Genomic DNA, 25,364 nt, shown 5'->3' with positions numbered 1-25,364 from the left:
GGAGCTTCCCACTGGCCGAGTACCTTGATTGAGATGCTCCGTGCTACAGCAAGTCGTATGGGAAGCAGCTGGGCATAAGTGAGTTTGCTTGTTGTATCATGACGCAAATATGGGGAGAGGCACTGAGGGGTGTGGCTTTGAGCGAGCGGTCACCCTGGATTGACGGGCTTTGTTCCGGAAGGTTAGGGTAGGGTAATACAAGACAGATCAGTGAAGATGCGGCGGTTGAAGGATCCAAGAGCTTTCAAATTCCCCATTCACAGGAGAGTGCATACCCCCTGCATCCGTCTCTCGTCAACGGTAAGCCGCAGGTGATCTGCATTGACCGCATCACGACCTGATGGACCCTGGTCGCGAAGAAAAGCCGCAAAAGCCAAGCCGCCAAGCTGGGTAGCTCAGCCTAGGAATCGGAGCTCGGCGATTCTGCATGACGAAATCCCAATTTGCGACAAGGGTCCCATTTGGCTCTGGCCGAGTCTTCCATCGGCCCGCGATTTTTCTTCCCTTCGCTGAGTGATTCACATGGGGATTGAGCGGACATGGGCGGCCGAAGCATCGCAATTGACCACCGCACACTCGAAATGACAGTCCCCTAGCCATTTCACCTCTCGAGACCACGGGACAAGAAAAGAGATTTGCAGTTTTCGGGCACAAAAGGGACGACGCAGGATACCATTCGCGATGGTTTCGGGAGCAGCAGCAGCGGCGATGCGCCGCGCCGCGCTGCTCCCGCAACGCGGTATTAGCTTCGGCGTCGGTCATGCGACGGCGCCGTCGTCTGGCACTGTTTCTCTCTTGCCGTCGAGATCAGCCTCATCACCGACTCTTAGCCCCGCAAAGCCACACATTTGCCGCCCGCTGTCTTCCGGTTCCGGAGTCGGAAGGGCATCCGCGACACCCCGGCCGGCCACGCCCGTTGCTGCGACAAACACCGCGTACCAGTTACCGCTTGGACCGCGTCGAATCTTAGAACAGCCAAGATGGGCGTCTCCAGTCAACGCTCTACGGCAACTCTCCACGACGCGGCCGTTCCAACAAGAAAAGGACGTTGCCGTCAATAAGGAGGCACCGGCCCCAGCGGAGCCGAAAGAGGTGGACCAGCATCTTAGTGCCCATGGATTCCAGAAGAGCGAGAAGGCTGCCAAAGCAGCACACATCAACATGAGCGCACGCTTGTCGAAGGAGGGCAAGGGCCAGGAAGGCAAGCCCGGACTGGCCGAGGTTTGGCGGCTGATCAAGATCGCACGGCCTGAAGTCCGGTGGCTAGGCGCAGCCTTCGTCCTGCTGCTCATCTCGTCGAGCGTCACCATGTCGATTCCCTTCTCGGTGGGCCGGATCCTCGATCTCTCGACTAAGGGTCCCGTGGACGAGGTGCAACTTTTCGGTTTCACACTAAAGCAGTTTTTTGCCGGCCTGGCTGCTCTGCTTACCATTGGTGCGACTGCGAATTTCGGCCGGATTATCCTGCTCAGGATCGTGGGCGAGCGCGTGGTCGCGCGGCTGCGGACGCAACTCTACCGTCGGACGTACGTGCAAGACGCCGAGTTCTTCGATGCTAACCGTGTTGGCGACTTGATCTCGCGGCTGAACTCGGATACCGTTATCGTCGGCAAGAGCATCACGCAGAATGTGTCAGACGGCCTCCGGTCCCTGGTCAGCGGCGCCGCTGGCTTTGTCGCCATGGCCTGGCTGAGCCCCAAATTGACGTCTATTATCCTCGTCATGGTTCCTCCGATCGCGCTCGGCGCCGTCGTCTATGGTCGTACCATCCGCAACCTAAGCCGGCAGATCCAGAAGAACGTGGGTTCGCTGATGAAAATCGCGGAAGAGCGATTGGGCAATATCAAGACCAGCCAAGCTTTTGCCGGCGAGGTCCAAGAGATTGGCAGGTACAGCAAGCAGGTCAAAAAGATTTTTGCACTGGGGCGGAAGGATGCCATCATATCCGGTACCTTTTTCGCCTCGACCAGTTGGGCAGGCAACATGACCATCCTGGCTATGCTGATCGTGGGAGGTAACCTCGTCCGGTCAGGGACCATGACCCTCGGCGATCTGACGTCCTTCATGATGTATACGGTCTTTGCAGGGTCCAGCCTCTTCGGCGTCAGCGGTTTCTATTCAGAGCTTATGAAGGGTGTCGGCGCCGCCAGCCGTCTGTTTGAGCTCCAGGACCGAAAGCCGACCATCCCCCAGACGGTAGGCGTCAAAGTGACTTCGGCTCAGGGCCCTATCAGGTTTTCCAATGTCACGTTCGCTTACCCTACAAGGCCTGCGGTGACAATTTTCAACGGCCTCGATTTTGAGATTCCCTCAGGAAGTAACGTCTGCATCGTGGGGCCCTCAGGAGGGGGCAAGTCAACAGTGGCCTCCCTACTGCTGCGATTCTACAACCCGACATCAGGCTCCATCACCATCAACGGTGTTGACATCTCCAAGATGAACGTCAAGTCGCTCCGGCGGCGCATCGGCATGGTGGCCCAAGAGCCGGTGCTGTTCTCGGGCACAATCGCCGAGAACATCGCCTATGGCAAACCATCCGCGACGCGGGCCGAGATCATCGCAGCGGCTCGCAAGGCCAACTGCGGCTTCATCAGCGACTTCCCCGACGGCCTCGAGACGCAGGTCGGCGCGCGCGGCGCGCAGCTCTCGGGCGGCCAGAAGCAGCGCATCGCCATCGCCCGGGCGCTCCTCAAGGATCCGGATATCCTCCTGCTCGACGAGGCCACCTCGGCACTCGATGCCGAATCAGAGACGCTCGTCAACTCAGCTCTCACAGCGCTCCTCAACGGTCGCGCTACCACCATCTCCATCGCCCACCGCCTGTCGACCATCAAGCGGTCCGACAAGATCATCGTCCTCTCTAGCGAGGGCACCGTGGCCGAGATTGGCAGCTACGCGGAGCTGAGCGCGAACAAGGAAAGCGCGTTTAGCAAGTTGATGGAGTGGCAGATGAGCGGCGGGGAGGTGCCGCCTGAGCATCGGCCGCCGTCGGGGACTGCGCACATCTCGGAAGCAGAGGAGATTGAGGAGGAGTTGGAGCATGAGCATGAGGAGGACCATGATGGTCCCGAAGGTAACGGCGGTGGGAAGAGGCAGTAACTGGCCTAAGGGTCAAGCTCTGGGTATGCATCTAATCTCATCTAACAGTGGGTGGGTAAGCTTATGAGAGGGGGATATCGGAAGGGAACATCGCGGGTATATTTGCTTGATATTTCTCGGAAGGGATGGACGATAAAGCCCTTTTTCCGAGTTCCGCCGTCCCCGTATGTTTGAGGCGGGGAGGACGGTGATAAACGAATAGAGTTGCATAATTGGGGCGCACGGGAAGGCGACGCTATGCATTGGCCTGTTGCGAATGTAATGTACAAACTCACTCCTACTTAAGCACTTGGTGATCAGAATCAAGGCTCTCCACTCGAAGAAGGAAAGAAGGATAGTTAATTTCATGGTTCGAAGGCGGGTGGTACTTTGTGTTCGTTGCCGTGTCCTTCTAGTGTCCCGGTTGATCGGTTGATGGTGGGAGGACGTTCCCGGAGCACCAGGCGAACCGGGGCAGGATTCGCAAAGACGGCTTTTAGAAACCGAGGCTGGGACACACGGGACCATTGTAGACTAGATGCAATACAGTGAATACTGGAAGCACCGCCGCTTCTGAAGGCGTGGTTGTTGTAGTCATACTCTTGTCGTTGTGACTGTCTCCACGTGCGCTTCGAAGATACCAAGAAGTGGGGTGTAACTCACAAATCCACCCTTTCCAGCTACGTCGGGGCTCCGAGGCTCGGCTACCCTGCGTACACTTAATGAGCATCTTTGGTTACCTCTGGCCTTGAAGCATAAAGCGATGCATGACAAAGATCTTAATATCCTGCGCCTCGATGAATGGGGATGTGGGGGTACAGCTATGGAAGTTGAGGTTGCTTTGAGACTCTTGCCGGCCGGCAAGTCCAAACACATCGGGGAGCGCTTGGCACATGGAACCACACCGAGAAGCACGTTGTAGTGGAATAGGATCCTTTATCGGTTCTTCCGGGGAGGTCGTGAACGATACTGGAGGCTACAACTTCTTACTTATATTGCGATGTGCCGTACGGGGGACAATCCATTTTGGCGCATATCTACCTATAATTGCTTTGCTTTGATGTAAAGAGTTGAGACGTAACTCTGTTGTCGGTACAACAGCTGGCTCAAAATCTCGAAGATAGTAATCGACAAGACAGGACTCTGCAAAGCGCCATGTTTTCACTCTCGTTGCTCCACCACGACCCCCACTACCCGTCATCTTGGGTGGTCTCAAGCCTATCAGGGATGTTGCCCACGAGCTCGGTGAGTACTTTGGGTATTGCATCACGCGAGACAGACAACCCACAAACAGGGTCTTAGTTGTGGCGATGTGGTGAAGAACTGGCCGGGGCCGATGCTTTATCTTCTAGCTCACAAGAAAGTGACGCAAACCGGTCAAGACACATCATTGACGTTATAACTTGGGCGACTTAAAAAAAAAAAAAAAAAAAAAAATCGGAACTTCGGCTGCGTGTCGTGGAATATGGTATTGGTTACAGTCTGATGGTGACACCGGACAAAGATAGGTAAAACAGAGACGCTAATTCGTGAATTCTCACATGCGCTTCAGCGTGGCGGTCCGCAGCCACCTTCTAAGAGGCCCCACCCGGCTAGGCATCCCAGCAACCCCACCTTTCAAACGCAAGCAGGGGTCGTTGCTCATCGATGGGCAACTTTGGAAAACCTTGCCTCCGAAGTAGGCGATCCGGCGTAGCAACGACCGAAAACTTCTATGTGGTGACTCGTAGAGGGTGGGCGCCCGGGGGTGGATTGCGCTGGGCGTTTGTGCCTTTTATTGCCCGTGTCATCGCCTGCCGGCTCCGATTCGGGTGCTTCCGTATAAACCGACTGACTTATTTTTGTTCTTTGCTTTCCCACGTCGCAACCCGCCAGCCCCAAATACTGTACCCCGTGTCTCTTGGTGGCTTGCGCAGAGCCCACATTCATGCAACTCACCGTCACGCTCTTTCACCGCATCCCGCGCAACCTCACGAAGACTTCTTGGCCTTTTATCCTAAAGAGGACTCTCCCATCTTTTTGGATCCAGACTCTCGGTCTGCTTTTCTGTCGGTATTTGAGCGATTTCTTTGGTCTTACACCGTATCTCGAGCCCGAGATTCCGGGTTGAAAAGCAGCCCCTCCCCCGCTGAAGATTGCCGTCTGTCCGGGTCAAATCCACACCTTTGGCCGAATACATCTCGACAGAAGTGCCATTGGAATTTTTGGCCTCTCTTTTGGTCGTGTGCGCAACGTCCCAGACACGCTCGGCAACGGTTTCGATCACTTGCTCAATCACTTGTGCCCAATTGGGTCTTGTTCTCTGCTGTGTTTGAGCCCAGTCTGAGTCAATGAGTCCTCCGCATTCGGGGCTAAGCTCTCCGGACATGGCCCGGGCGCTACTCAACAACACCAGCGGCGCCGGCTGGATCGTACAGAAATTTGGAGGCACCAGCGTCGGCAAGTTCCCCGACAAGATTGCAGAGGATATCGTCAGGTATGAACTGTCAGCAGGAAAATAAAACAAAACAAAATAAATACACTGAGGGCAAAGCTGACATAGCCGGACGTAGACAATATGTGGGGAATCATCGAGTGGTAGTCGTGTGCTCGGCACGGAGCACGGGAAAGAAGGCAACAGGGACTACGAGCAGGTGAGTGGGAGTGTGCGCGGTGCTGTTTTTGGTCGTGCTTCAAATTTCCTGTTGCGGCCTCATCTCAACTTCACCCCCCGGCGCCTCCCCCACGCACTGGGCGATCGGATCCCGGCCTGGCATCCACCGATTAGTCAACTGCTTGCGGGATGGCTGACAACGTGCGCTCTCGCGCAGGCTACTGGAGGTGTACAAGAAATTGCGGGCCATTGTCGCGGCCGCCAGTGATCATGAAGCCCAAGACGAGTTACTGAAGGATGCCAAGCGCATCGTCCAGGACATCTGCACCGACCATGTCGGCGCTGCCGACTCCTTCATCCGGGACCCCCAGCTTGGCGCCCTGCTCAAGGCCGACACTGAGATGGAGTGCCAGCTCCTCATCGAGTATCTTGGAGCCGCGAAACGCTTCAACCTTGAGGTTAACTCCCGGGCCAAAGATAGGGTCGTCAGCTTCGGTGAGAAACTGAGCTGCAGGTTCATGACGTGTCTCCTCAAAGACAGGGTGAGTTCTCCGACCAGGCCCCACATCCGGCATCTGGTGCTGACTGGAGTGCGAAAAGGGGGTGGATGCTGAGTACGTTGACTTGGCCGATATGCTGCACAGTGAGAGCCCTGGACGCCTCGATGCTGCTTTCTACCGCAATGCTGCCGCCATCATCACTAAAAAGATCCTGGCATGCGGTGATCGCGTGCCTGTGGTGACGGGGTTCTTCGGGAATGTCCCAGGGAGTCTCCTGGACGGAGATATTGGCCGCGGGTATACAGATCTCTGCGCATCACTAGCAGCCGTAGGCCTGAAGGCGGCCGAACTTCAGATCTGGAAGGAAGTGGATGGCATCTTTACCGCCGACCCGACCAAAGTCCCGACCGCGCGGCTTCTCGCATCCATCACCCCTTCCGAAGCCGCAGAGCTGACCTTCTACGGCTCCGAAGTCATCCATCATCTAACCATGGACCAAGTCATCAAAGCTGTACCCCCTATCCCGATCCGGATCAAGAACGTCAAGAACCCCCGAGGCGAAGGCACCATTGTGAAGCCGGATCCATTGCTGGCCGCGGATCGCCAGATTCAGAGGACGAGACAACCTTCGGATCCAACCCTCCGCAAACAGCCCAAGAGACCGACAGCCGTTACCGTCAAGGACAAGATCTCCATCCTCAACATCCACTCCAACAAGAGGTCGATAGCACACACCTTCTTGGCACGCGTGTTTTCGATCCTCAACCATCAGCGCGTCTCGGTGGATCTTATTTCCACCAGTGAGGTGCACGTCTCCATCGCGGTCCACGCCGCCAACTCGGACCTGAGCAATTTCGACCAGGCAGTGAAGGATCTCAAGGCTGAGTGCGGCGAGGTCAGCGTTCTACACGACATGACGATTCTGAGCCTGGTGGGTGCCGAGATGAAGAACATGGTTGGTATTGCGGGCAGAATGTTTTCGACTCTTGGCGAACATCGGATCAATATCGAGATGATCTCGCAGGGTAAGAAGTGCTTTCGTCTTGGCTGTCTGTTGATGGGGACGCTAACACCATGTCTGTCAGGTGCCAGTGAGATCAACATTTCATGCGTAATTGACGCGCGAGACGCCGAGAGGGCCATGAATATTTTGCACACGAGCCTTTTCACTTTTCTTGAATAAGGGGTGAGGCAGTCAGAGAAAGGGATGCATTTATCGCTGTCTGGCCGGGGAAGAACGGCCATGTTCGAAGCATGTAGATAAAAGGTTCTCTAGAGGTTTATTTTGGCGGTTCTTCTATGGATATACAGGATTTCCTGCTTTCTGATAGCTGTAATAGCTCAGAGCGCTGGAAGCTAGGGACATTATTACTGGACAAGATATTGTTAGCGTTTTGTCGGCTATTGTTAAGCAGTGAAGCAATTTACAAAATTCAAACTAGGACGACGAGGGCTACCTCTAGGTCCTGGCCCCGTTGCTCACTGTGAGTGGGCTCAGCCAGAGTTGAGAGTTGGATACGATGAAGAAGATGGAAAGGGTCATGTCGCTGCTCTTTATAGGGTTAGGGTTCATGCGGAATTCATATTTATAATTCCTTCGCTCAGTGGCAAACGATGATCCATCAGCCTTGCAGACCCACCATCAACTTCTCCCGTGCAACAAGACACTCCCAGAAAAGCCGTACTCTCCTAATCCGCGCCATCGCTTAGGCGGTTTCCCCGTATCGCGCTTGCATCGCGTCGCGCCACGATCCTTCATACCATCCATCGCCCGACTCCGCGCAGCGAGTCCACCCGTTTGCCAAAATGGGCAAAGCCGAAGTCGGATCGACCAAATATCTCTCCAACAAGATGAAGCAAAAAGGCCTCACGCGCCTGCGGTGGTACTGCCAGCTGTGCGAGAAGCCGTGCCGGGACGCCAACGCGTTCAAGATGCACTGCGAGTCGGAGAGCCACATGCGCAAGGCGCTCGAGGCGGGCCAGAACTTCAAGGGCGTCCAGGAAGAGTACAGCAAGCAGTTCCTGCACGAGTTTATCTCGCTGCTCAAGACGGCCCACGGCGAGAAGAGCATACACGCGAACCGCTTCTACCAGGAGGTCATTGCGCGCAAAGACCACACGCATCTGAACGCCACGCGGTGGCATTCGCTGACGGATTTTGTCAAGTACATCGCGAGGGAAGGGATTGTGAGAGCCGAGGAGAAGGAGGATGGGATTTTCATTGCGTGGATTGACGACTCGCCCGAGGCAATGAAGAGGAGGGAGGCGGTGAGGAGGAAGGAGATGCAGGATAAGGGGGATGAGGAGAGAGAGCAGATGATGCTGAGAGAGCAGATCAAGAGGGCGCAGAAGGATGCCGAGGCGAGAGGCGTCGCAGTGGATGGTGATGTGGATGATGAGGAGGCGAGGGAGCTGAAACGGCAAGAGGGTGAGAAGATCAAGCTGTCGTTTGGGACGAAACAGGCGGCGGCGAAAAGCGCGACGCCTGAATCGAGCGCAACGCCGGGGTTAGGCACCGGTGCGGAGGAGGGCCCTACTTCGAGAGTCACTAAGGAGGGGAGCGATGGGGAGATCAAGAAACAGGAAGAGAACAAGCCGGCCGAGGCGACAAAGCCGGTGTCTCTGAAACTCGGAGGCAAACCGCAACCGAAGAATGTCTTCAAGAATGCCTTTGCTGGCGCCCCGAAGAAGGTCATGGCTGCTCAGCCGAAGAAGATGAGCGAGGCCGAGAGGATCATGAAGGAGGAGCTGGAACGGAAGAGAGCGCGTGGGGCGGGCGGCGGGCCTCCGCACAAGCGGCCACGGTTCTAGTGATTCCAATAGCAGGGAGAGACAAAGGACAAATTTTTGCGCGGTCGGGTATTGAAAGCATTCCACGGCGTTTGGGCGTGATGATTCTCAGAAGGGTTATGATACCAGGAACGGGATAGAGAGTATATTTTGATATCTAAGGCCAAAAGGCAAAGCGTTATCGCTACTTCGCGGTTCACCAACTCCATCCTGTGACAAACCGCATCCAAACTCCGCAACTCCGCTGCCCCGAATAATGCTAACCTAAACCCCCCAAGCTCTGGGCCCCTCGATAACCGTTAATCCGCCTCTGTCGCGCTGCCGTCACGTCTTACCGCCTGTCAACCAACGCTCCGCAGACATGGCTAAAGACGATGAAAACTTACGGGATGTACTGGATCCTATACTCCTCCTCTATCGTGGTCCGCACGTCGTCCGGCAACTGACCCGAGACCTTAGTGGCGTACACGCCGCGCACGTAACCATCCAGCCGCTGCCACTTTGCCACCCACGACTTGCTCGGGTCGGCGATGGTGATAAGCCCTTCAAAGACTTGTGATGTGCAGCTGTCGATTTGGTCGGGAGAGCCCTGGAGATGTAGGAACTCTTCGCAGTTGGGGCAGCCCTCATCGCGGAAGCGCTTTGTCCAACTTGTGAGTAGGAGGGGGAAATGGGGGATGAGCAGGGTGCGTTTCCTTACAGCGAGGGTCATGACAATGGAACAGACCATGCAGGCGCGGAGGTAGCGCTGTTGGGCAGGGGCGACGAAGTTCTCTGACATTTTTGCGGTCCTTGCGATGGTGAGAACGTGCAAAAAGTGGGCAGAAATAGCCGACGGGGATATGTGGTTGAGAAAGTTGTCGATTTGAGGCTGATTCTTTGTGAATGAGACGGTGGTACGGCGGCTGGTGAGGCTGACAGAAGCCAGGCACTGGAGCAGGGGCCCGGGCCAGCCCCCGGAAGTGTTTGCCGTTATCAGCGCCTGCAAGGGTGGCACGGTACACAAGAACGGTGTGGGGCGGGGGTTCTGCACCTTATCAATGCAACCCCCAGGTGAAGCAGGGAGAAGCAAGCTTTCGTCCATCGAACCTTGGACTATCTGCGTTCCTCCATCTACAGCCGTTTCCCGGATCCAAAGACGGGCTGAATGCCATGCGCCTGCTTGCCTTGCCTACTGACTGTCCGACCACTACACATCCTACGCCCGACTGAACCGGCCGAAAGATGAACTGAGCGTGCTCCGAGGCGTAACAACGAGTAACGTTAATTCTTGGTTATTCTGCCCGCTTTAGTGTACTAGACCACCCCCCCCCCTTCCCCCCGAACGCCGAGTGAATTGAAAAATGGGCAACAGCCCCTCCACGTCCAAATCCGCGAGCCAGTCGTCAGCATCCCATTCGCAAACGCAAGCACAGCATGATCGGCCGGTGAGGCGCGACAGCAGACATCCCATCCCGGTGCAAAACAGCCGGGTTGCTGCCCCGCCAGAACCCTCGCTCACGCAGGCGCAGGGCACCTCGGTTCAACCGCCGTCGAGCAGCAGTAGCAGCAGCCGGCCCAAGCCGCTGCAGTACCGACCGGGCCCTGCGTCGGGCAATTCGACCGCGTCCTCTTCCGCGACCGCCGCCAGCTCTACGAGCTCCGCGAGACCCGTCGAGGTGAAGCAGGGCATACCCAGCCCGTGCCATCAGCCCGCCAAGCCCGTAGCCGTGCCCAACTGCCACGATCCGTCCCCGTCGCCGCGATCGCCGCGGTCCGACGACATCTACGAAGCCGCCGTCATGCCGCACAGCAGCCTGCAAGACATGTCGTACCTAACGCGCCCCCCGCGCATGCCCCTTCCCATCGAGGAGGAGGTGCACACGCCCGGGTCGCCCATCATCGCGCCGACAGACGCCGGCGAGCCCGTGGATGACGTCGAGGGGCTGGATCAGGCGCACCCTGGCTCAAATCTGAGTAACACGTCGGCGCTTGGGGAGGAGGATCCCGAGGGGCTCTTGGTTGACAAGACCAGACCTACCGTACCGACGAGGTTGGAATGGCGTCATGGAGGCGACAAAGTCTACGTGACAGGTACCATCTTCCAATGGAATCGCAAAACGCGGTTGCATCCAGTGTAAGTTGCGGGGGTTGCCAGTAGCTCAAACAGACGTGTCTGGTCTCGAATCGCCTAACGTGAATGTCAAATGCAGTCCAGGCCAGCCGGGTGTCTTTGCCGCCACGATCAATATCCTCCCCGGAACGCACCACATCCGCTTCCTGGTGGACAGCCAAATGCAGACCTCTCCGGATTACCCGACGACCGTTGATTTTGGTAACAACTTAGTCAACTATATCGAAGTCAGTCCCGATGATGTTCCAGTTGCGCAGACTGACGCCGCCGGTGCGTCTTCGAGTAAGGACGCCCAGCAGGCGCAGGCACAAGGACCCCCGGCCGAGGAAGGGGGCGGGAAAGCGCCCAGAGATAGGGACGTACCGCCAGCCGAGGCTTTCGCGCACAAGGTTCCGAAATATCTCCTCGACTTGGATCAACCCGAAGATAGCCCCCCGTATCACAGCGCATTCACGGCCACGGAGAAGCTGCCGAATCCACCGGCTCTCCCTGGGTTCCTCAACAAACCCATCTTGAATGCGTCTACCCCGATGAAGGACGATAACAGCGTCCTCAACATGCCGAACCATACTGTTCTCAACCACCTTGCCACCAGCAGTATTAAGAACAACGTGCTGGCAGTCTCGGCAACGACGCGGTACAGGAGCAAGGCAAGTTGGCATGGCCCTACCCCTATTCCAGCTGATGGCAGCTGACGGTACCTCCAGTATGTGACGACTATTATGTACAAGCCGACAACCACAGAGGGTATCTAAGTTAGATTAAAGCGCAGGCCGAAGCACTTGGGAGTCAGACCATGGCGGAATGGCGTTTTAGAGGTACCGCAATGCGGCTCATACTCTACGCGGTTTTCAGTTCTCGCAGTCTTTGCGTTTTGACAGAGGACTACCCCCATGCTAGTATGGTCACTCTTGGTTTCTGGAGTTGAGAAAGGAGCACAGACGCTGGCGATAGGACAATCCGCCGCGCAGGGGGTCACGGTAGACTGACTTCGCAATACCGGGAAGAAACTCTGTTACTTCCTCCATTTGACGAGTACCTCATCTGTTCTAAACCGCTGGGTACATGTGCTCTCCTCAATCGGGGTCCGGAATCCCGTCTCATATGCCAATAGGCCCGCATGTGCGATCATGATGCCATTGTCTATGCAGAACCGTTCGTCAGTCGCGTAGACGCTCCCGCCGCGGTCCGCCGCCATGGCGGCCATCATCTCCTGCAGCCGCTCATTGCACCCTACACCGCCGACAATCAGCACCTGGCTGCTGCCAACATGCGCCATTGCCCTTTCTGTGATCTCGACCAACATCGCAAACACAGTCTCCTGCAGGCTGAAGCACAGATCCGCCGGCGTAAACGACTCCCCGTCAGGGCCCTTCCCGCCAGCCTTCATATGCGCCGCCAGCTCGTCGGCCCTTGTCAAGATGCCGCTAAACGAGCAGTCCATGCCCTTGACCGCGTACGGCAAATCCAGCAACACCCTGCCGCCTTGCTTGGCCAGCTGCTCGATATTGTAGCCGGGAGCCGGGTCGTTGCTGATCTCGAGCGTGCGGGCGAACCGGTCCAGGCAGTTGCCCACGGCGATGTCGAGCGTCTCGCCAAAGATGCGGTACCGCTGCTCCGCGTACGCGATCACCTGCGTGTTCCCGCCCGACACGTACAGCACCACGGGGTGCGCCGCGCCCGTGATGGCCCGCCCCATCTCGATGTGGCCCACGCAGTGGTTCACCCCGACCAGCTCCTTGCCCCAGAGCAGCGCGAGCGTCCGCGCCGCGACGGCCACCGAGGTCAGCGGCGCGCCCATCCCCGGACCCCGCGTGTAGCAGATGCAGTCGATGTCGGCGACGGTGATGCCGGCGTCCGCCAGGGCCTGCTTGGCGACGCGCACGAAGAAGGCGCGGTGGTGCCGGGCCGTGTCTTTGGGGAGGAAGCCGGTCCCCGGCGGGGAGACGAACGTGTGTCGCACGTTGGAGAGGACGGTCGAGGTCGATGTCGCGGAGGATATGTCGCCTTCGTGCAGGATCACGCCGATACCGAGTTTGTTGGCGGAGCCTTCGCAACCGAGGGCGATGCGACGCCTCTTCTTGGTGATTGTGCTCATGGTGGCTCAAAATATCGCTGTTTTAGGAGGGGTTGCGGTTGGCAAGGCGAGGGGCATTTACCCTGTACCTTGTATTTCCTTGGTGGTAATGGAGGGCGTAGTTTCGAAGGTTCGACCCTAATAACGGCGTATTTACCACTGAGCCGGTCTAGTCTTCTTGGTTTTGCCGTAAATTCTCTGGTTCTACTAGATGCTTGAAGTTGGTCTGGTGCGAGGGTGTCTCTAGGTACTTCCCGTCGTCGGCGGGGCAGCATCTATGAGGGGTCTCGTTGATCTCATGCCGCAACGCACGAGGTGGGTCCGCTCCCAAGCACCGAAGTGGACCGTGCGTGCGCGCCGCCGATTGGCTGGCAGCCAACGAAAAGGGCTCCACAGATGGGGCTGCCGCTTTGGAGTTTCTTCAAGAACCCCCACACTGCACCAAGACACACCAATTCTTCTAGCACCTCCTCCGGCTCTGCCCTAACTCTCCTCACCATCCAAGACGTGACGTAAACAAACAGAACGTCGTCTTCCGCTCGCGAACGTCTTGTCTCCTTCCATTGAATCGTTCCGGCGCTCCTATCAAACTCCCTGTCAAGAGAGATCCTTGCAGCTGAGGTCTGGTACGGGTGCTTACCCAGCCTTCCTTTCGGCCACTAACCCGAGGCTATAAGCTATGGAAAGACGATTCAACTGACCTCTACGCGGAAACCTTCGAGGTATGATGGTGCTACCTCTCGTCTTTCAAGAATCGAGAGGTTTCTGCGTTCAAACCTTATTCGGCCGGAAGATCTTCCTCCGTCGCTTACAACTCCGAGACTGACTTTGCTTTTTCCTGTTCACAGACGGAGAACTTGCGTCCAAGACAGCAATGCCCTCAACACCATGATTGCTATACAGCAAGGCTTCCTGATCCGGGGAAGATGAGCGTTGATCGTTTCTACCCGGGGCCGCAACATGTTTCGCGGCGCTGCTTGGTCGCCAAACCCATCATCCGGAGAGCGAGGTCTCCACAGCTGACCTCCAACCGCACACGCCCAAGGATGGCTCAATTCATAGGCCGGTCAGGTCTGTTGGTACTAGACGTGGTCTCGTCATTTCCCGTTGCCTACACTGTGGTCCGGCGCAGCCATGGCCGCCGATAGGTATTTCGCGCGTCCAGCCACAGGTTTGCGTCGCAGACACAATCTTGGTCCGTCAAGGCCCGCAAGACACCATCTGCACCGACAACAACAAAAAGGTGTCAATTCGCCAACATTACTCTCCTCCCTTTTTCATCCGCATGGAGGGAGCTCTCTGGATCGGATCTACTAAACTTGGATGGAAGCCCACATCTCTCTGTGTGCCGGACCTGCTAGATCAGGCCCGCACACGGCTTGAATAAGCCTTTACGGAGTGTAAGACTTCTTTTCCGGCACCCGGACTTGCTTCTGTGCTACTTTGTCGACGTCGCCCTCGGGGGCATGCACTAGTCACTCTGTGGGAGTGCTGCGAAGCTGAGAATACGAGGCTCCTCCTGCCGCCCGTTGCGAGGACCTGTTCTCCGTGTGCGGTGACCGCTTCGCCGGCTCGACCGGCGCAACGACCCTGGAGATGGATTGGACGACATTTCATCGACTGAACCCGCCACGACAAATTCGGCCGAGACCGAGCTTATCCGACATTCGGCCATCATCTTCTAGCTCGGTCCTCTTTACGCAACGAGTCAAATGACCAGGAGAGAAAACCACATGATGCAAAATGATGCTTCGTTTATCAACATCGCTGCTGGAACTCTTGAATGTTCACAGCAGATGTGGCAGCCGTTGGTTACTCATATATACATGGCTTTGCCTGGGCCGACATTATCATCTACGCAAAACCCACGCACCTAAACGCCTCGCCAGGCCATAACCTTCTTTTTCCCAGGCCCATCGCTAAATGCATCATCGGAGTGTTGAGAGGGTATACACGGCAAAGAATTCTTGCCGGAGCCCGACCGCACACGGACGGACGGTACTCGATGTCAACTGAAAACCACAAAACGCGCACAGCGGACTTCAAGTCGCTGATGGAGGTTGGGGTGGAAGTTGTGGTTGTGGTATTGTTTGTGGGGGTTGTGGCGGTGGTAGCGGTGCCCGCGCGTTCGGGACAGTTACTCGCGTCGTCATCCAAGGCGGCAGCGGGATTGAGGCACGGAACTTCAAAGCCCGCGTATCGAAGGGATCGACTTCGTACAGCGGCGGGTCTTCCTCGTCATCCGAAGACTGGTCATACTTCCACCGGTCTAACACCTCGGTGCTAACGTCACGAGGCGGACTTGCAAGACCACGCCGATCAATCCACAATCGGTTGAGCCGGCCAATCCGACGTCGATACGCTGGTGGATTTTCCCTCGATTGCTCATCCCGCGCCACGCCCCGGAACTTGAAGACCGGTTCTGGACTTTGCAGCTTGTCAAGGTCCATTGGTGTGGGCTCTTCAAAAGACGCCGACGAAGCAGATGCCGGCGGCGTCATCAAATACTGAGTCTTTGCTGGTCTAAAGCCGGGATCCTTTCGGGGTCCTGGGACTGGCGCTAGCGGACCTCGTGTGAGGTCCACATGGTTTCGGTTCCATTCACTATGGCTCTGCACCTTCTTCTCGATATCGGCGCGGAGTTCGTTCTCCTTCTCAGCCAACCGGTCAGCCAAGTGCGCAAGATCCGCCTCGGTCGGCCGGCCATCTTGCCGGACAGACAAGCGAAGTTGCGCTGGTGGCGGTGGCCGCTGGACGGCAGGGACATCTGGGGCCTTTCTCTTTTGCGGCTGCGAGCTGTTAGCACAAAAGAGGAGGGCTGGCACACGGAGAGCATAAAACTGACCTTCTGGTTAATAAGGTCTTCGTCGTCGGTCTTAATGCCGAGACGGATCTTGTGTTCCTTGAGCTGGGATCTCAGCTCGAAGATAGCACGATCCGCTTTCAGCACCTCTGCCTTCAAAAGCTCGCGGTTGTGAGCAGACAGGACGAGTTGGCGGCCTTCTTCGAGTTCTTTCCGCAGACGCTTGAGCTTGTCCGCGCTTTGAACATCCCTGGCCCTCGTCTTCCGAGTCTGCCTGACCTCGCGCCGCCGGAAACAGACGTACGGATCCATGTCATCACTTTCCTGGTGCATTTCGAACTTGAGCGTGGGATGCAGCGGCCGGTTACTCGAGGCTTGTCGGCGCGATTTCCAGTATCCATAAAGCTCCTTGGCATGGGGTAGGACCTTTGCGCTTTCGAGGTCCTGCAGGCCCTGGAGCATGTCATCGTACGGAACTATGGTCTGGTCTACCGAGGCGAACGGGGCTTTGATGTGGGCGGTATCCTCGAACACCTCCATGATCTTTTCAAAGTCATCCTCCGAGAGCTGAGCCGAGGCGGCACGCTTCTGGTTGTACGACTTGAGAAAGACATCATCTTCCTCCGTCATGTCATACATGCACCCGATGCATTCTTCCACGGTTTGGGAGAAGCGGATGTATGTTGATGTTTTGGAGAACTGCCGCGAGTAGAGCTCGTCATACTTGAGCGTGCTCTCCTGGGGCGGAGGTACTGGAATCTCCTTATCAGCAGCGACGCCGGCGCTCTGCAGCACCGCCTGAAGATGGTATTCCTGCAAGATTGAAGGTCAGTTATGGCATTCCAGGTGAACTGATGGGCGATGTGCGATGTGGCACGTGCGCTGGCACGTGACAACCGCGCTCAATCGACGGTAAGTTTTAACTCACATTTTCCTCGGCCTGTTCGACGCCGGTCGCGATTTGGGCCTCATTAGTGAGTGATTCATACTCTGACGGATCGATCTGATCCTCTTTGAGCACCGGCAGAGCTGTTTTCACGCTCAGTTTCTTGTACCGGACTTTCCTGGTCGCCATGGCTGCTGGGGGAGGAAAGTTTGGCAAAAAGCCTGGGGAAACCCCAAAAGAAAAAATTTTATATCATGCAAGGTGCCATGCGAAAGCGGTCTGCCGAGTTTTTTGATGCAAAACTGGCGTTGTTGTTGTTATTTTGATGGCTAAAGTCTCGTCTCGCGATGGAGTGTCGTTGAGGTTCTGGCGCAGATTTTGCTGTTTTGGCGGCGTGTTCCAGGACTCTGATTCTGGCGATTGGCTGAAAGGGGGAAGCGGGTGGGCCCCATTTCCTTCCCTTGGCCGATTGCTGCGCCCACACGCAGCCCAGCACTTCCGCCCAAGTTCCCTCCTGACCCCCATGCAACCCCAGTAAAATTTCCTTCTCGCAGCAAGCAAACGCAGGCCCGTCCTACCCACGCAGCGAGAAGCAGGCCGTGACGCCTCCTTCATTTACAACCCGAGCCTGCGGTGTTTTCGTACGTACGCACGACCCAAAGAATCTTGACGTCAGTTTGGGGTTAGCGTAAGTCATTAGTGCCACTAGTCGCATGTTTGGCAGGTTTGGGGTCTGTGTTTGCCGTGGTAGCAAACTGCATGCATCGAGTGTCCTGGTCAACTTTCCTGTACATGTAATTAGTCGATGCCGTCCAGATGCTAGGCACGTGCCCTGCTCCGACTTCATCGTTGCCTTGTCTGCGCAGCTGGGTTTACTCAGGCGGTTGTGGCTAGTGCGCGCATACGCACGTGTGGCTGGTATTTGGCCCCTCGCCTCCCCCAAAATTTCTAGGCAGGGGCGCACAGTCCACATTTCCCCCGCCGTCAGGCTTTTGCCCCAGCGCGTTCTGGCCCTCTGAGTACGTCCCCCCACCCCCGCTCTCGTTGGTTGGTTAGGCTGGGACCTACGAGTTTGGTGTGTTGTGTGCAATTCGGGTTGTTATCGGCAATCGCGCAACAACCCGCTCTGTCAGACAACCTTCCCGCCTCAGCCTTACCTCCCGACCTCGCAGAACTCTCTTGGGCCTGATCGCAACGACCGGTTTTGCAGTGCCTGCGACGAAACCGACGGCCGACCCGCTACCGGCCTTCGTTTACCTTACCTGCCCAGCACACTCTAGCTGACCTGAACCATTCCGCAACGCCCAAGGCGCTCTTTACCGGTTTTTCGCATCCTACCTAGTTTCTGCGGCGCGAGACAGGCGATCTCTTGTTGGAACTCGACAATTACACACAAAGGGCCGATTCGGCTTTTTTTTGCTGCTACGGCGCAGGCGACAACGAACACGACCGTGGTTCACAGACTGCACATCTATCTCCCTTTGCGCTCTTGATACCCACCCCGTTTCGCGCAGCGCCGTTTCCCTTTGCGACCTTTTCCTGCTCCCCGACTCTAGGTGGTGCTTGAGACCAGCGAAAACGAAACAGAAGAGAAGATCTACATAACAAGCCGGCACCATGGGCAACGCATCGAGCACAGTATTGGACGATATCGTCCAGGGGTCCAACTGTACGGCTTCTCCTCCCCTACGCATCGTGCAAGAAATGGCGTGAGATGCGGTTGAGCTGACCGGTGGTTGCCCCCATCCGCAGTTGACAGGGAGGAGGTCGACCGGCTACGGAAGAGGTTTATGAAATTGGACAAGGTACGCCGTGTTACCATCATTTTTTATTTATTTATTTATTATTCTATTCTATTTTATTTTGTTTCGGACAGCTCGCTGAAGAGGAGACGAATGTTGAGGGTCTCGCCAATGGAAAGGTGAAGAATGTGTGTACTGACGTGGGTCTTTTCTTCACCTATGCAGGATAACTCTGGCACCATCGAACGCGACGAATTCCTGAGCCTGCCTCAAATATCTTCCAACCCGCTTGCTACCAGGTCGGTCCGCGATTTATTCCTCCGTCAGCCGCCGGTTTCGGGGGGAGGAGAGACCAGGTTGGAAGTAACCAGGCTGACAACCTCCCTAGAATGATTGCTATCTTCGATGAAGACGGTGGCGGCGACGTCGACTTCCAGGAATTTGTGTCTGGGCTAAGTGCCTTCTCGAGCAAGGGCAACAAGGAGCAGAAGCTGCGGTTCGCCTTCAAGGTCTACGACATTGACCGCGACGGCTACATCAGCAATGGCGAACTTTTCATTGTGCTCAAGATGATGGTAGGCAACAACCTTAAGGACCAGCAGCTGCAGCAGATCGTGGACAAGACCATCATGGAGGCGGACCTGGACAACGACGGCAAGATCAGCTTTGAGGAGTTTACCAAGATGGTCGAGAATACGGACGTGAGCATGAGCATGACGCTAGGTGAGCATTCAATCTCGTCATTTTGGACTGCGAGACAAAATTTCGACCTTCATTGCTGACCCGTTTATGCCCCGGTTGCAGATCAGTTCTAGGCCATCACGGCTCGTGGGGATAGCACAGCCACATGTTTCCTTAAGAAACGATGGGCTCGTTTTCCTTTCCCCCCTTTGGTCGAAAGACCCGGGCATCTGGTTCACGGGACTACGCAGGGTTGTCGCCTTGCTCTGCCCCGTCGATAGCGCCATAGAGAGGCAGGTTAACGAGATACGCATCGGCGACCTGGCGTCCAATAAAGCGATACCTACTCATTCCCGGGCTGTTCCCACGCCCTCTCCGAAATGTGTCGGCGGCCTAGAGCTGCTTCTTCTGGTGTGATGAATTGAGCCTAGTGATTGTTTCTGGGGCGGCCGCTGCCGCTGGGCGTGACGGTCACTGTGTGTGCCCGACTGCCATCATGGAGCTCGCTGCTGAGAGCACGTCTGTGACGTCAAGCATGTAGCCAATCCCAGCCCCCGGCCAAGGGAACGATCGTTCCTAGGATTATTGGAAGAGCTGAAGGGGATCACCCGGCGCCGAGACAGGCTTGGGCGATCGCAAGCCTCGAGACGTGCGATTGCCAAGGACGAGGCTTTCGTAAACCGACTATTGACTAGCGAATCAAAGGTAAGGAGAATCGCAGGTCAGGGGTGTGGTGATTGATGGGGCGATCTTGAACACCAGGAAGCGTCATTGGACATCGCGGCGCCTTTGCCGGCGACCGATGGGATCTGATTCCAGTAAAGCTTCTCTGTTGCATATTGTTTCTAGCCGTTTAGGAAGGCTTGAAGCCACGGCGGCACAAGGCGCGATGGAGAGGCTGCATCCCGCAGACCCAAGGCGGTGCCGATCGTCCAACCTTCCTTTCCGTGCGTAACGTTGATTGGGTCCTTCAAGACAAGGCGGCGTTGGGCACCACTTTGAGGCGCTGGCGTTGGTTCAAAGCTTCCCCGGCTCTGGGTCAGATTCAGCTGTCATGGTCCCTGCAGCAACCTCGATTTGGCACATTCTCTGGTCAACCGACCGTGACTTGACGGAGTTAAGAAGGACCCGTCTTCGGTGATTGTCCTGCGCTTTTCGCCCTAACCGACCTGAGTAAGGTGAGGCTCACTGTGATGGACGATGCATCGCAGCGCCCGATTTGGTGGGATCTGACAGGTCACCTGGTCCCGGGGATTGTGACAGGAGGCGGCATGGGGCTACACCCCTGTCGAATCGAGTCCATGGCTCCGGGACTGGATTTGCCGGGAGGGTGTGCGCGAATTGACCCTTATCCGGCCCCTTTATGCTATTTCCGTGAAGCCCGGACTTCTTGTTTGCAAGAGCGCGCCGAGTTGGTCCCCGAGCATCCCCGAGCTAGCGGCGTTGAGACGTCTCAAGATGCAGACGGGCGATTGCAGCGCCAGATCCGGAAAGAGATTCAACCCCTGTATGGCTATCGCTGTCCGGGCGGCCGCAGCCGAGCCAACTGGCAAATGACGGTCCTACGCTGTACTGTACAGAGGTCGCCGGTGCCCTTGCGTATCGGCAAAACACCGACTTGAATGCGTCGTTTGCAGCGCCATCCGGCTTTGTCTCAGTGCTCTGACCGCAAACGAACGGCATCCATGCCGCGCTCTGAGCCCAATGGTGGGAGATTGTGGGGCTGTCGATGTGACGTCTCACATGAACGCACCGGGTGACTAGTCTTGGCCAGCGGTCGGAGACGCCTAGTTGTTTCTAGTGTAGTTTAGTGCATCGATCGCCGGGATGTAAGTTTAAAATCCACTCGATTCGATCGATCCCATGTGTGTTCTGCCGTAGCCTCGACTGCGCAGGGGCCGCAAACTGTGGAAGTAGCCCGCGGCGAGAGACATTTGGTCGTCAACGTTTGGTGGTGGGTGTGTGCCTAGCGCGGCGGGGCGATCTGCAGATTTCGGCCTTCATAAATAGCGCGTGCACTCATAGTGTACATGTGATCTCTTACTTTCGGCTTCCAAGACGCCACAGGATGTTGTGCTGTAGCCGAGCGGTCGAAGGGGTCCCAGTGTGAGGGGGAAATGGGTGCTCGATTAGGAAAAAGTAAGTTGGATCCAGCAGCGCGGTCGATGTCTCAATCTACGCCTTTTCATTGGTTGGACCTTTGGCCCTCACCCACTCGTCCAACCCAAACAAAGAGAAAATCTCTTGCTCCCCTGGATTTTGTGCCCCTCCAATCGTTTACAAACATCGGGATATCGCCGCCTTCGTGGATACCTGCTGGGAAGACATGCAGACGGTAAAAAACAACGGTTTCAGCTGTGATGAACCCGGGCTCCTCGGGAGGAGCCGTTTCATCAGCTAGTGTGCAGTATGTCTGTTTGCCATTGCCACCCCCCGAACTACACTGCATCAACCTGTTTCTTTGTCGAATACACCACCCATTGGCGCCCTCCCCCTATTCTGGTCCAATCCTTATGAGGAAGTATTTTTGCCCCGCGTCAGCATGATCGAATTATCCAGCCGGTATAGCTACTCCCGCCCCCCCGAATTCCAATAGCAAGACCAATAGATGGCCTTTAGACTGGTATTGCCGCAGGCCCATCTTTGAGTGTGTCACATGGATATAAATACCATCCGTATCTGTCCTCGTATTTGTGTATAATACACTGGCGGAGTGCCAACCTCTAGGTAAGACAAGTAAAACTATGTACAACTACGAACGAAGCGTCAGACCAGCCAACTTCGATTGTTATTCTACCCAACGAGTACCCCTGCCGTGTACCCATCCCATGTCCAGTCTTCCCGTTCCATGTATGTTCTCCGTCGCGAGCAACATGAATCAGTGGTGCTCGTCTCTCTCCACAGCCCCGCTGGGTTCGTAAATGAAGGGTTCATGATCGCCAATTGGCCGTGTATTGTGGTATGCACCCCCTCTCCGTGTCCGTTAACCATCGCGGGAAGTGACATTAAGCGGGGCTTCCGGAGCCCTCTCTTGTTTTCCCATCCCTTAACAGAACAAAGCAGGCATTCCAGGAACTCCAAAACTGGCCCCCATCAACTAGCCATCATGCAGTGGCTAAGAGAGCAGCTTCCCCAAGGCCTCCCCTACCCCCTCTGTTTCCGGCATCATAGAGCAATCTTTAGCTGCTATTTCGCGCACGCCATTCCAAAGCTGGATAGTCCTCCTCTAAAAAGAGATCAGTGAGAAGAAGGAATCCTCCTGAGCTCCCATTGTGCGTCCTCCCGGCGAACTCCCATTCGTAGGCAACCAAGGCGATCTCCCAACTCCTTGCTACAAGCATCAAGAAAAATAGAAGAATAAGAATACGAAAACAGAAAGGCGTAAATGAGTGATAAGTGGGAGGTAAACTGTCTGGCGGTACATAGGGCCTAAACTTAGGTAAAAAAAAATTGATAATAATAAAAAGAAGAAATTGCTCCAGATTCTCCTATCAACCAGATTGCCAGAAGCCCATCCGCTGGCGGTCCCATCCTCAGGGGGCGAAATTCCGCGTTTCAGCGACGACGGGAGCTGGAAGACGGCTCGCCCCCGCCACCGGGTGTGTTAGAAGATCCACAAAGATCGAGGCATTCCTCCAGAACTAGCAGAGAGATGTAAGCAACAAATCAATGCAGCGTTGAGACCCGATACATACTATCAATAATCCGTTCCTCCCAGACACCATACTGGTAATCGACAAGGCCATGGCGTTCGATGCTGTCGCAAAGTCTTACTAGCTCCTTGCCCATCTTCTGCAGGCCGTCCTGTGGGATCAAGCTCTGTGAGCGCTGTAGTTGTTGTCCAGACTCTAGCATTTCTTTTTGGCGTTGAAACATGGCCAACCAGGCATGGTTAAAGTCATTCCAGAGCTTGATTCGTTCGCCGTGCAAATTCTGGTCGTCTGAAGTAAGGCCTGGCTCATGAATGCCCATTAGCAACAGCTCTTTCTATTGTTAAAATTGCGCCTTTCCTGGTAGCTTACCCAACTCCACGACGTGTGTGAGAAGCCAATCGGAGACGTTGAGGAGCGATTCACTGGCAGCCTCCAGCACTCCGCTTCGTATGTTCTGGAATATCTCCTTCAGTGCTGACTGGTAGGATGCATACGCCTCATCAAGGCCCCCTGCAGCAGGGTACTCTTCCTCCATCCTAACGTCTCCAGCAGGAGTTGTCTGTGTTGTCATCCCGCCAACGGCAGCCATGCTGCTTGCGGGATAACCATGCAAGCCGGGTTGTTGATATATTTGTGGAGTGCTCGTAGACGCCGCCTGCGCCTGCAGGGTGGACGTGGCTGCCGCGTTGGCCGGCTCGCTTGGGAAGTAAGGGGCCGTGACATCCGTCGTCATCATCGGCAGCCCTGCAGCCTGCCGTGGGGGAAACTGCTGGCTTGCATCGTACACGGCACTGCTCTGCGGGCCCGCGGCCTGCTGCACGTTGTACATCATCGCTGGGGTGTATGTGCCTCCAAAGCTCTGGGCCTGCCGCGAATCTGCTTGCCCGTAGTCCGCCGTCGAGTGGTGGTAGCTCATTGCGCCCTGTGGCATCGCTGTTGCCGGGAAACCTGTCGCTGAGGTGTCCTGGTAATATCCACTGTATGCAGACGATCCGCTAATGCCCCGTGCTGCTCCAGAGGACGGCGTGCTAAGAGGTGCAGGCCTGAACCTCTCTCCTTGGGCGCCCACAAAGGGCCGGCGTTGCTGCGATTGATCATGGAGCGGCTGGTGGTGTCGCGAACTTGAAGCGGAGTAAATGGGCGGTTCATTCTGCCTCCTCTGGCCCCTGTTGTCGTCCATGCCCCTATGGTCTAAAGAACGGCCTGGCAACCCAAAGCGTCTAGTCCACTCAACGTCCCGCTATGAGTGGAGCAAGCCTGCTATGCAGAAAGCCCGGCTTCGTCGGCGAGTCGATCACGCAGCCGGCGTCTCCGATAGGTCGTGCCGAAGGGGAATAAAGAAAAAAAGAAAATATATATATAAAAAAAAAAAAAAGTTTGGCGTTTTCAGAGCGGGTTTTGAATATGCCGCAAATGTGGGTTGCCCTAGGTCCTTGGTGCGAAGGGGACAAAAAAAAAAAAAAAAAGAAAAGAAAGAAAAGGAAAGACAAAGTAAAAGACCGGTGTCGCAAAACAGACGAAGGAAGTCGCAGCCCTTCGAGGATGTCGAATGAGCCTTGCTGTTACAAAAATAACAATCCCAAATTGCTTGAGGCTGCCACGGACCAAGGGGCTTTCTTAGGCTTCGATCGCCCGGAATCTTGCGTCCTTTCTCTCGGTAGTCGATGACCAACGCGAATGTGGTGGTTCGATTTTCTCGCAGATGCAGCCTTAAAGAAGAGAGACCGTAGCGAGGCTCGCTGAGTGTTAGAGATCAAGCTCCGGGTTCAAAGTGGGGATGGAGAAACTCGAGCAAGGTGACAAGGACCTTGCCTGAAAGGTTTGTCGATTAGGGTTGTGTGCAGAGACCAGGAGCAAATCGGCAGGACAGAGTGGACGGCTCGCTCAACGGCGGAGAGCCCGTACTGGGAAGACCCGGCTTGTGCAGAGAGAATCCACTCGTAGGTCTTCTGTCGTTGCGATCAGCACGCCGGCTACCGCGTGAACTGCGTCGTAGAGGCCAAGAATACGACAGGAGACCTGACTCGGTTTGTTCCCAAGGATCATCAGAACTTTGCCGTTCCGTGTAAGTCCGAGCGGTAAATCGGGATAGCGAACAGAGAGGCGATGATGTGTTTGAGGTTGACGAGCGAAGGCTTAGGTGGGCCGGGGGCGATAGAAACAGTCGAAGACAGGGAACCGCCGTCTTGAGGGCCGCGTGGAGACCAAGTTGAGTCTTTATAAGACAGCTTCGCTTGTTCGCCCGCCTGCAAGGCTGAACAACAGTATAGGTAAGCTGGGAAAAGCGCGGTTTGCACAGGTGTGATGTGACGACGCCTGCCTCGACTGCTCGACGGTAGTGATTGGGTACGGGACTGGCGGAGACAAGCGTGTTGACTTTTCCGAACTCACTAGGAGAGGTGCAACTTCAATGTATCTGCGTAACCAGGCGAACGCTAAGACCCCATA

At 55.9% G+C, this 25,364-nt stretch overlaps 9 protein-coding genes across 9 annotated transcripts; 5 read left to right on the top strand and 4 right to left on the bottom strand.

Moving 5' to 3' along the window:
- Positions 1 to 681: 681 nt before the first annotated feature.
- On the top strand, positions 682 to 3,099 carry MDL1 (ATP-binding cassette permease mdl1; the record flags this gene model as incomplete). The annotated part of the gene is made up of 1 exon (XM_071060526.1): positions 682 to 3,099. One exon carries the CDS (start codon positions 682 to 684, stop codon positions 3,097 to 3,099), a length of 2,418 nt encoding a protein of 805 aa, XP_070916627.1.
- Positions 3,100 to 5,444: 2,345 nt separating this feature from the next.
- Positions 5,445 to 7,354, top strand: MFIFM68171_05105 (uncharacterized protein; the record flags this gene model as incomplete). Its single annotated transcript, XM_071060525.1, has 5 exons — positions 5,445 to 5,554; positions 5,631 to 5,711; positions 5,889 to 6,213; positions 6,272 to 7,196; positions 7,257 to 7,354. The coding sequence occupies 5 exons, from the start codon at positions 5,445 to 5,447 to the stop codon at positions 7,352 to 7,354; spliced, it is 1,539 nt and encodes a 512-aa protein (XP_070916626.1).
- A 623-nt stretch (positions 7,355 to 7,977) lies between these two features.
- MFIFM68171_05104 (uncharacterized protein) lies at positions 7,978 to 8,982 on the top strand (the record flags this gene model as incomplete). Its single annotated transcript, XM_071060524.1, has 1 exon — positions 7,978 to 8,982. One exon carries the CDS (start codon positions 7,978 to 7,980, stop codon positions 8,980 to 8,982), a length of 1,005 nt encoding a protein of 334 aa, XP_070916625.1.
- Positions 8,983 to 9,260: 278 nt separating this feature from the next.
- On the bottom strand, positions 9,261 to 9,742 carry SPT4 (transcription elongation factor spt4; the record flags this gene model as incomplete). Its single annotated transcript, XM_071060523.1, has 3 exons — positions 9,261 to 9,291; positions 9,348 to 9,601; positions 9,662 to 9,742. The coding sequence occupies 3 exons, from the start codon at positions 9,740 to 9,742 to the stop codon at positions 9,261 to 9,263; spliced, it is 366 nt and encodes a 121-aa protein (XP_070916624.1).
- A 562-nt stretch (positions 9,743 to 10,304) lies between these two features.
- GAL83 (galactose metabolism-related protein) lies at positions 10,305 to 11,829 on the top strand (the record flags this gene model as incomplete). The annotated part of the gene is made up of 3 exons (XM_071060522.1): positions 10,305 to 11,077; positions 11,154 to 11,724; positions 11,782 to 11,829. 3 exons carry the CDS (start codon positions 10,305 to 10,307, stop codon positions 11,827 to 11,829), a joined length of 1,392 nt encoding a protein of 463 aa, XP_070916623.1.
- Positions 11,830 to 12,089: 260 nt separating this feature from the next.
- On the bottom strand, positions 12,090 to 13,172 carry KAE1 (putative tRNA threonylcarbamoyladenosine biosynthesis protein kae1; the record flags this gene model as incomplete). Its single annotated transcript, XM_071060521.1, has 1 exon — positions 12,090 to 13,172. One exon carries the CDS (start codon positions 13,170 to 13,172, stop codon positions 12,090 to 12,092), a length of 1,083 nt encoding a protein of 360 aa, XP_070916622.1.
- A 2,021-nt stretch (positions 13,173 to 15,193) lies between these two features.
- EPL1 (Enhancer of polycomb-like protein 1) lies at positions 15,194 to 17,029 on the bottom strand (the record flags this gene model as incomplete). The annotated part of the gene is made up of 3 exons (XM_071060520.1): positions 15,194 to 15,940; positions 15,997 to 16,767; positions 16,883 to 17,029. 3 exons carry the CDS (start codon positions 17,027 to 17,029, stop codon positions 15,194 to 15,196), a joined length of 1,665 nt encoding a protein of 554 aa, XP_070916621.1.
- A 1,428-nt stretch (positions 17,030 to 18,457) lies between these two features.
- Positions 18,458 to 19,397, top strand: CNB1 (Calcineurin subunit B; the record flags this gene model as incomplete). The annotated part of the gene is made up of 5 exons (XM_071060519.1): positions 18,458 to 18,509; positions 18,593 to 18,645; positions 18,808 to 18,881; positions 18,971 to 19,305; positions 19,387 to 19,397. The coding sequence occupies 5 exons, from the start codon at positions 18,458 to 18,460 to the stop codon at positions 19,395 to 19,397; spliced, it is 525 nt and encodes a 174-aa protein (XP_070916620.1).
- Positions 19,398 to 22,818: 3,421 nt separating this feature from the next.
- Positions 22,819 to 24,096, bottom strand: MFIFM68171_05098 (Transcription factor; the record flags this gene model as incomplete). Its single annotated transcript, XM_071060518.1, has 3 exons — positions 22,819 to 22,904; positions 22,959 to 23,216; positions 23,286 to 24,096. 3 exons carry the CDS (start codon positions 24,094 to 24,096, stop codon positions 22,819 to 22,821), a joined length of 1,155 nt encoding a protein of 384 aa, XP_070916619.1.
- Between the last annotated feature and the right edge of the window lie 1,268 nt (positions 24,097 to 25,364).

Source organism: Madurella fahalii (genome assembly GCF_045866475.1).
Source record: "Madurella fahalii IFM 68171 DNA, scaffold_2, whole genome shotgun sequence".
NCBI lineage: Eukaryota > Fungi > Ascomycota > Sordariomycetes > Sordariales > Madurella > Madurella fahalii.
Note: the sequence above shows the minus strand (reverse complement) of the source record. Positions and strands in the feature narration are given on the sequence as shown.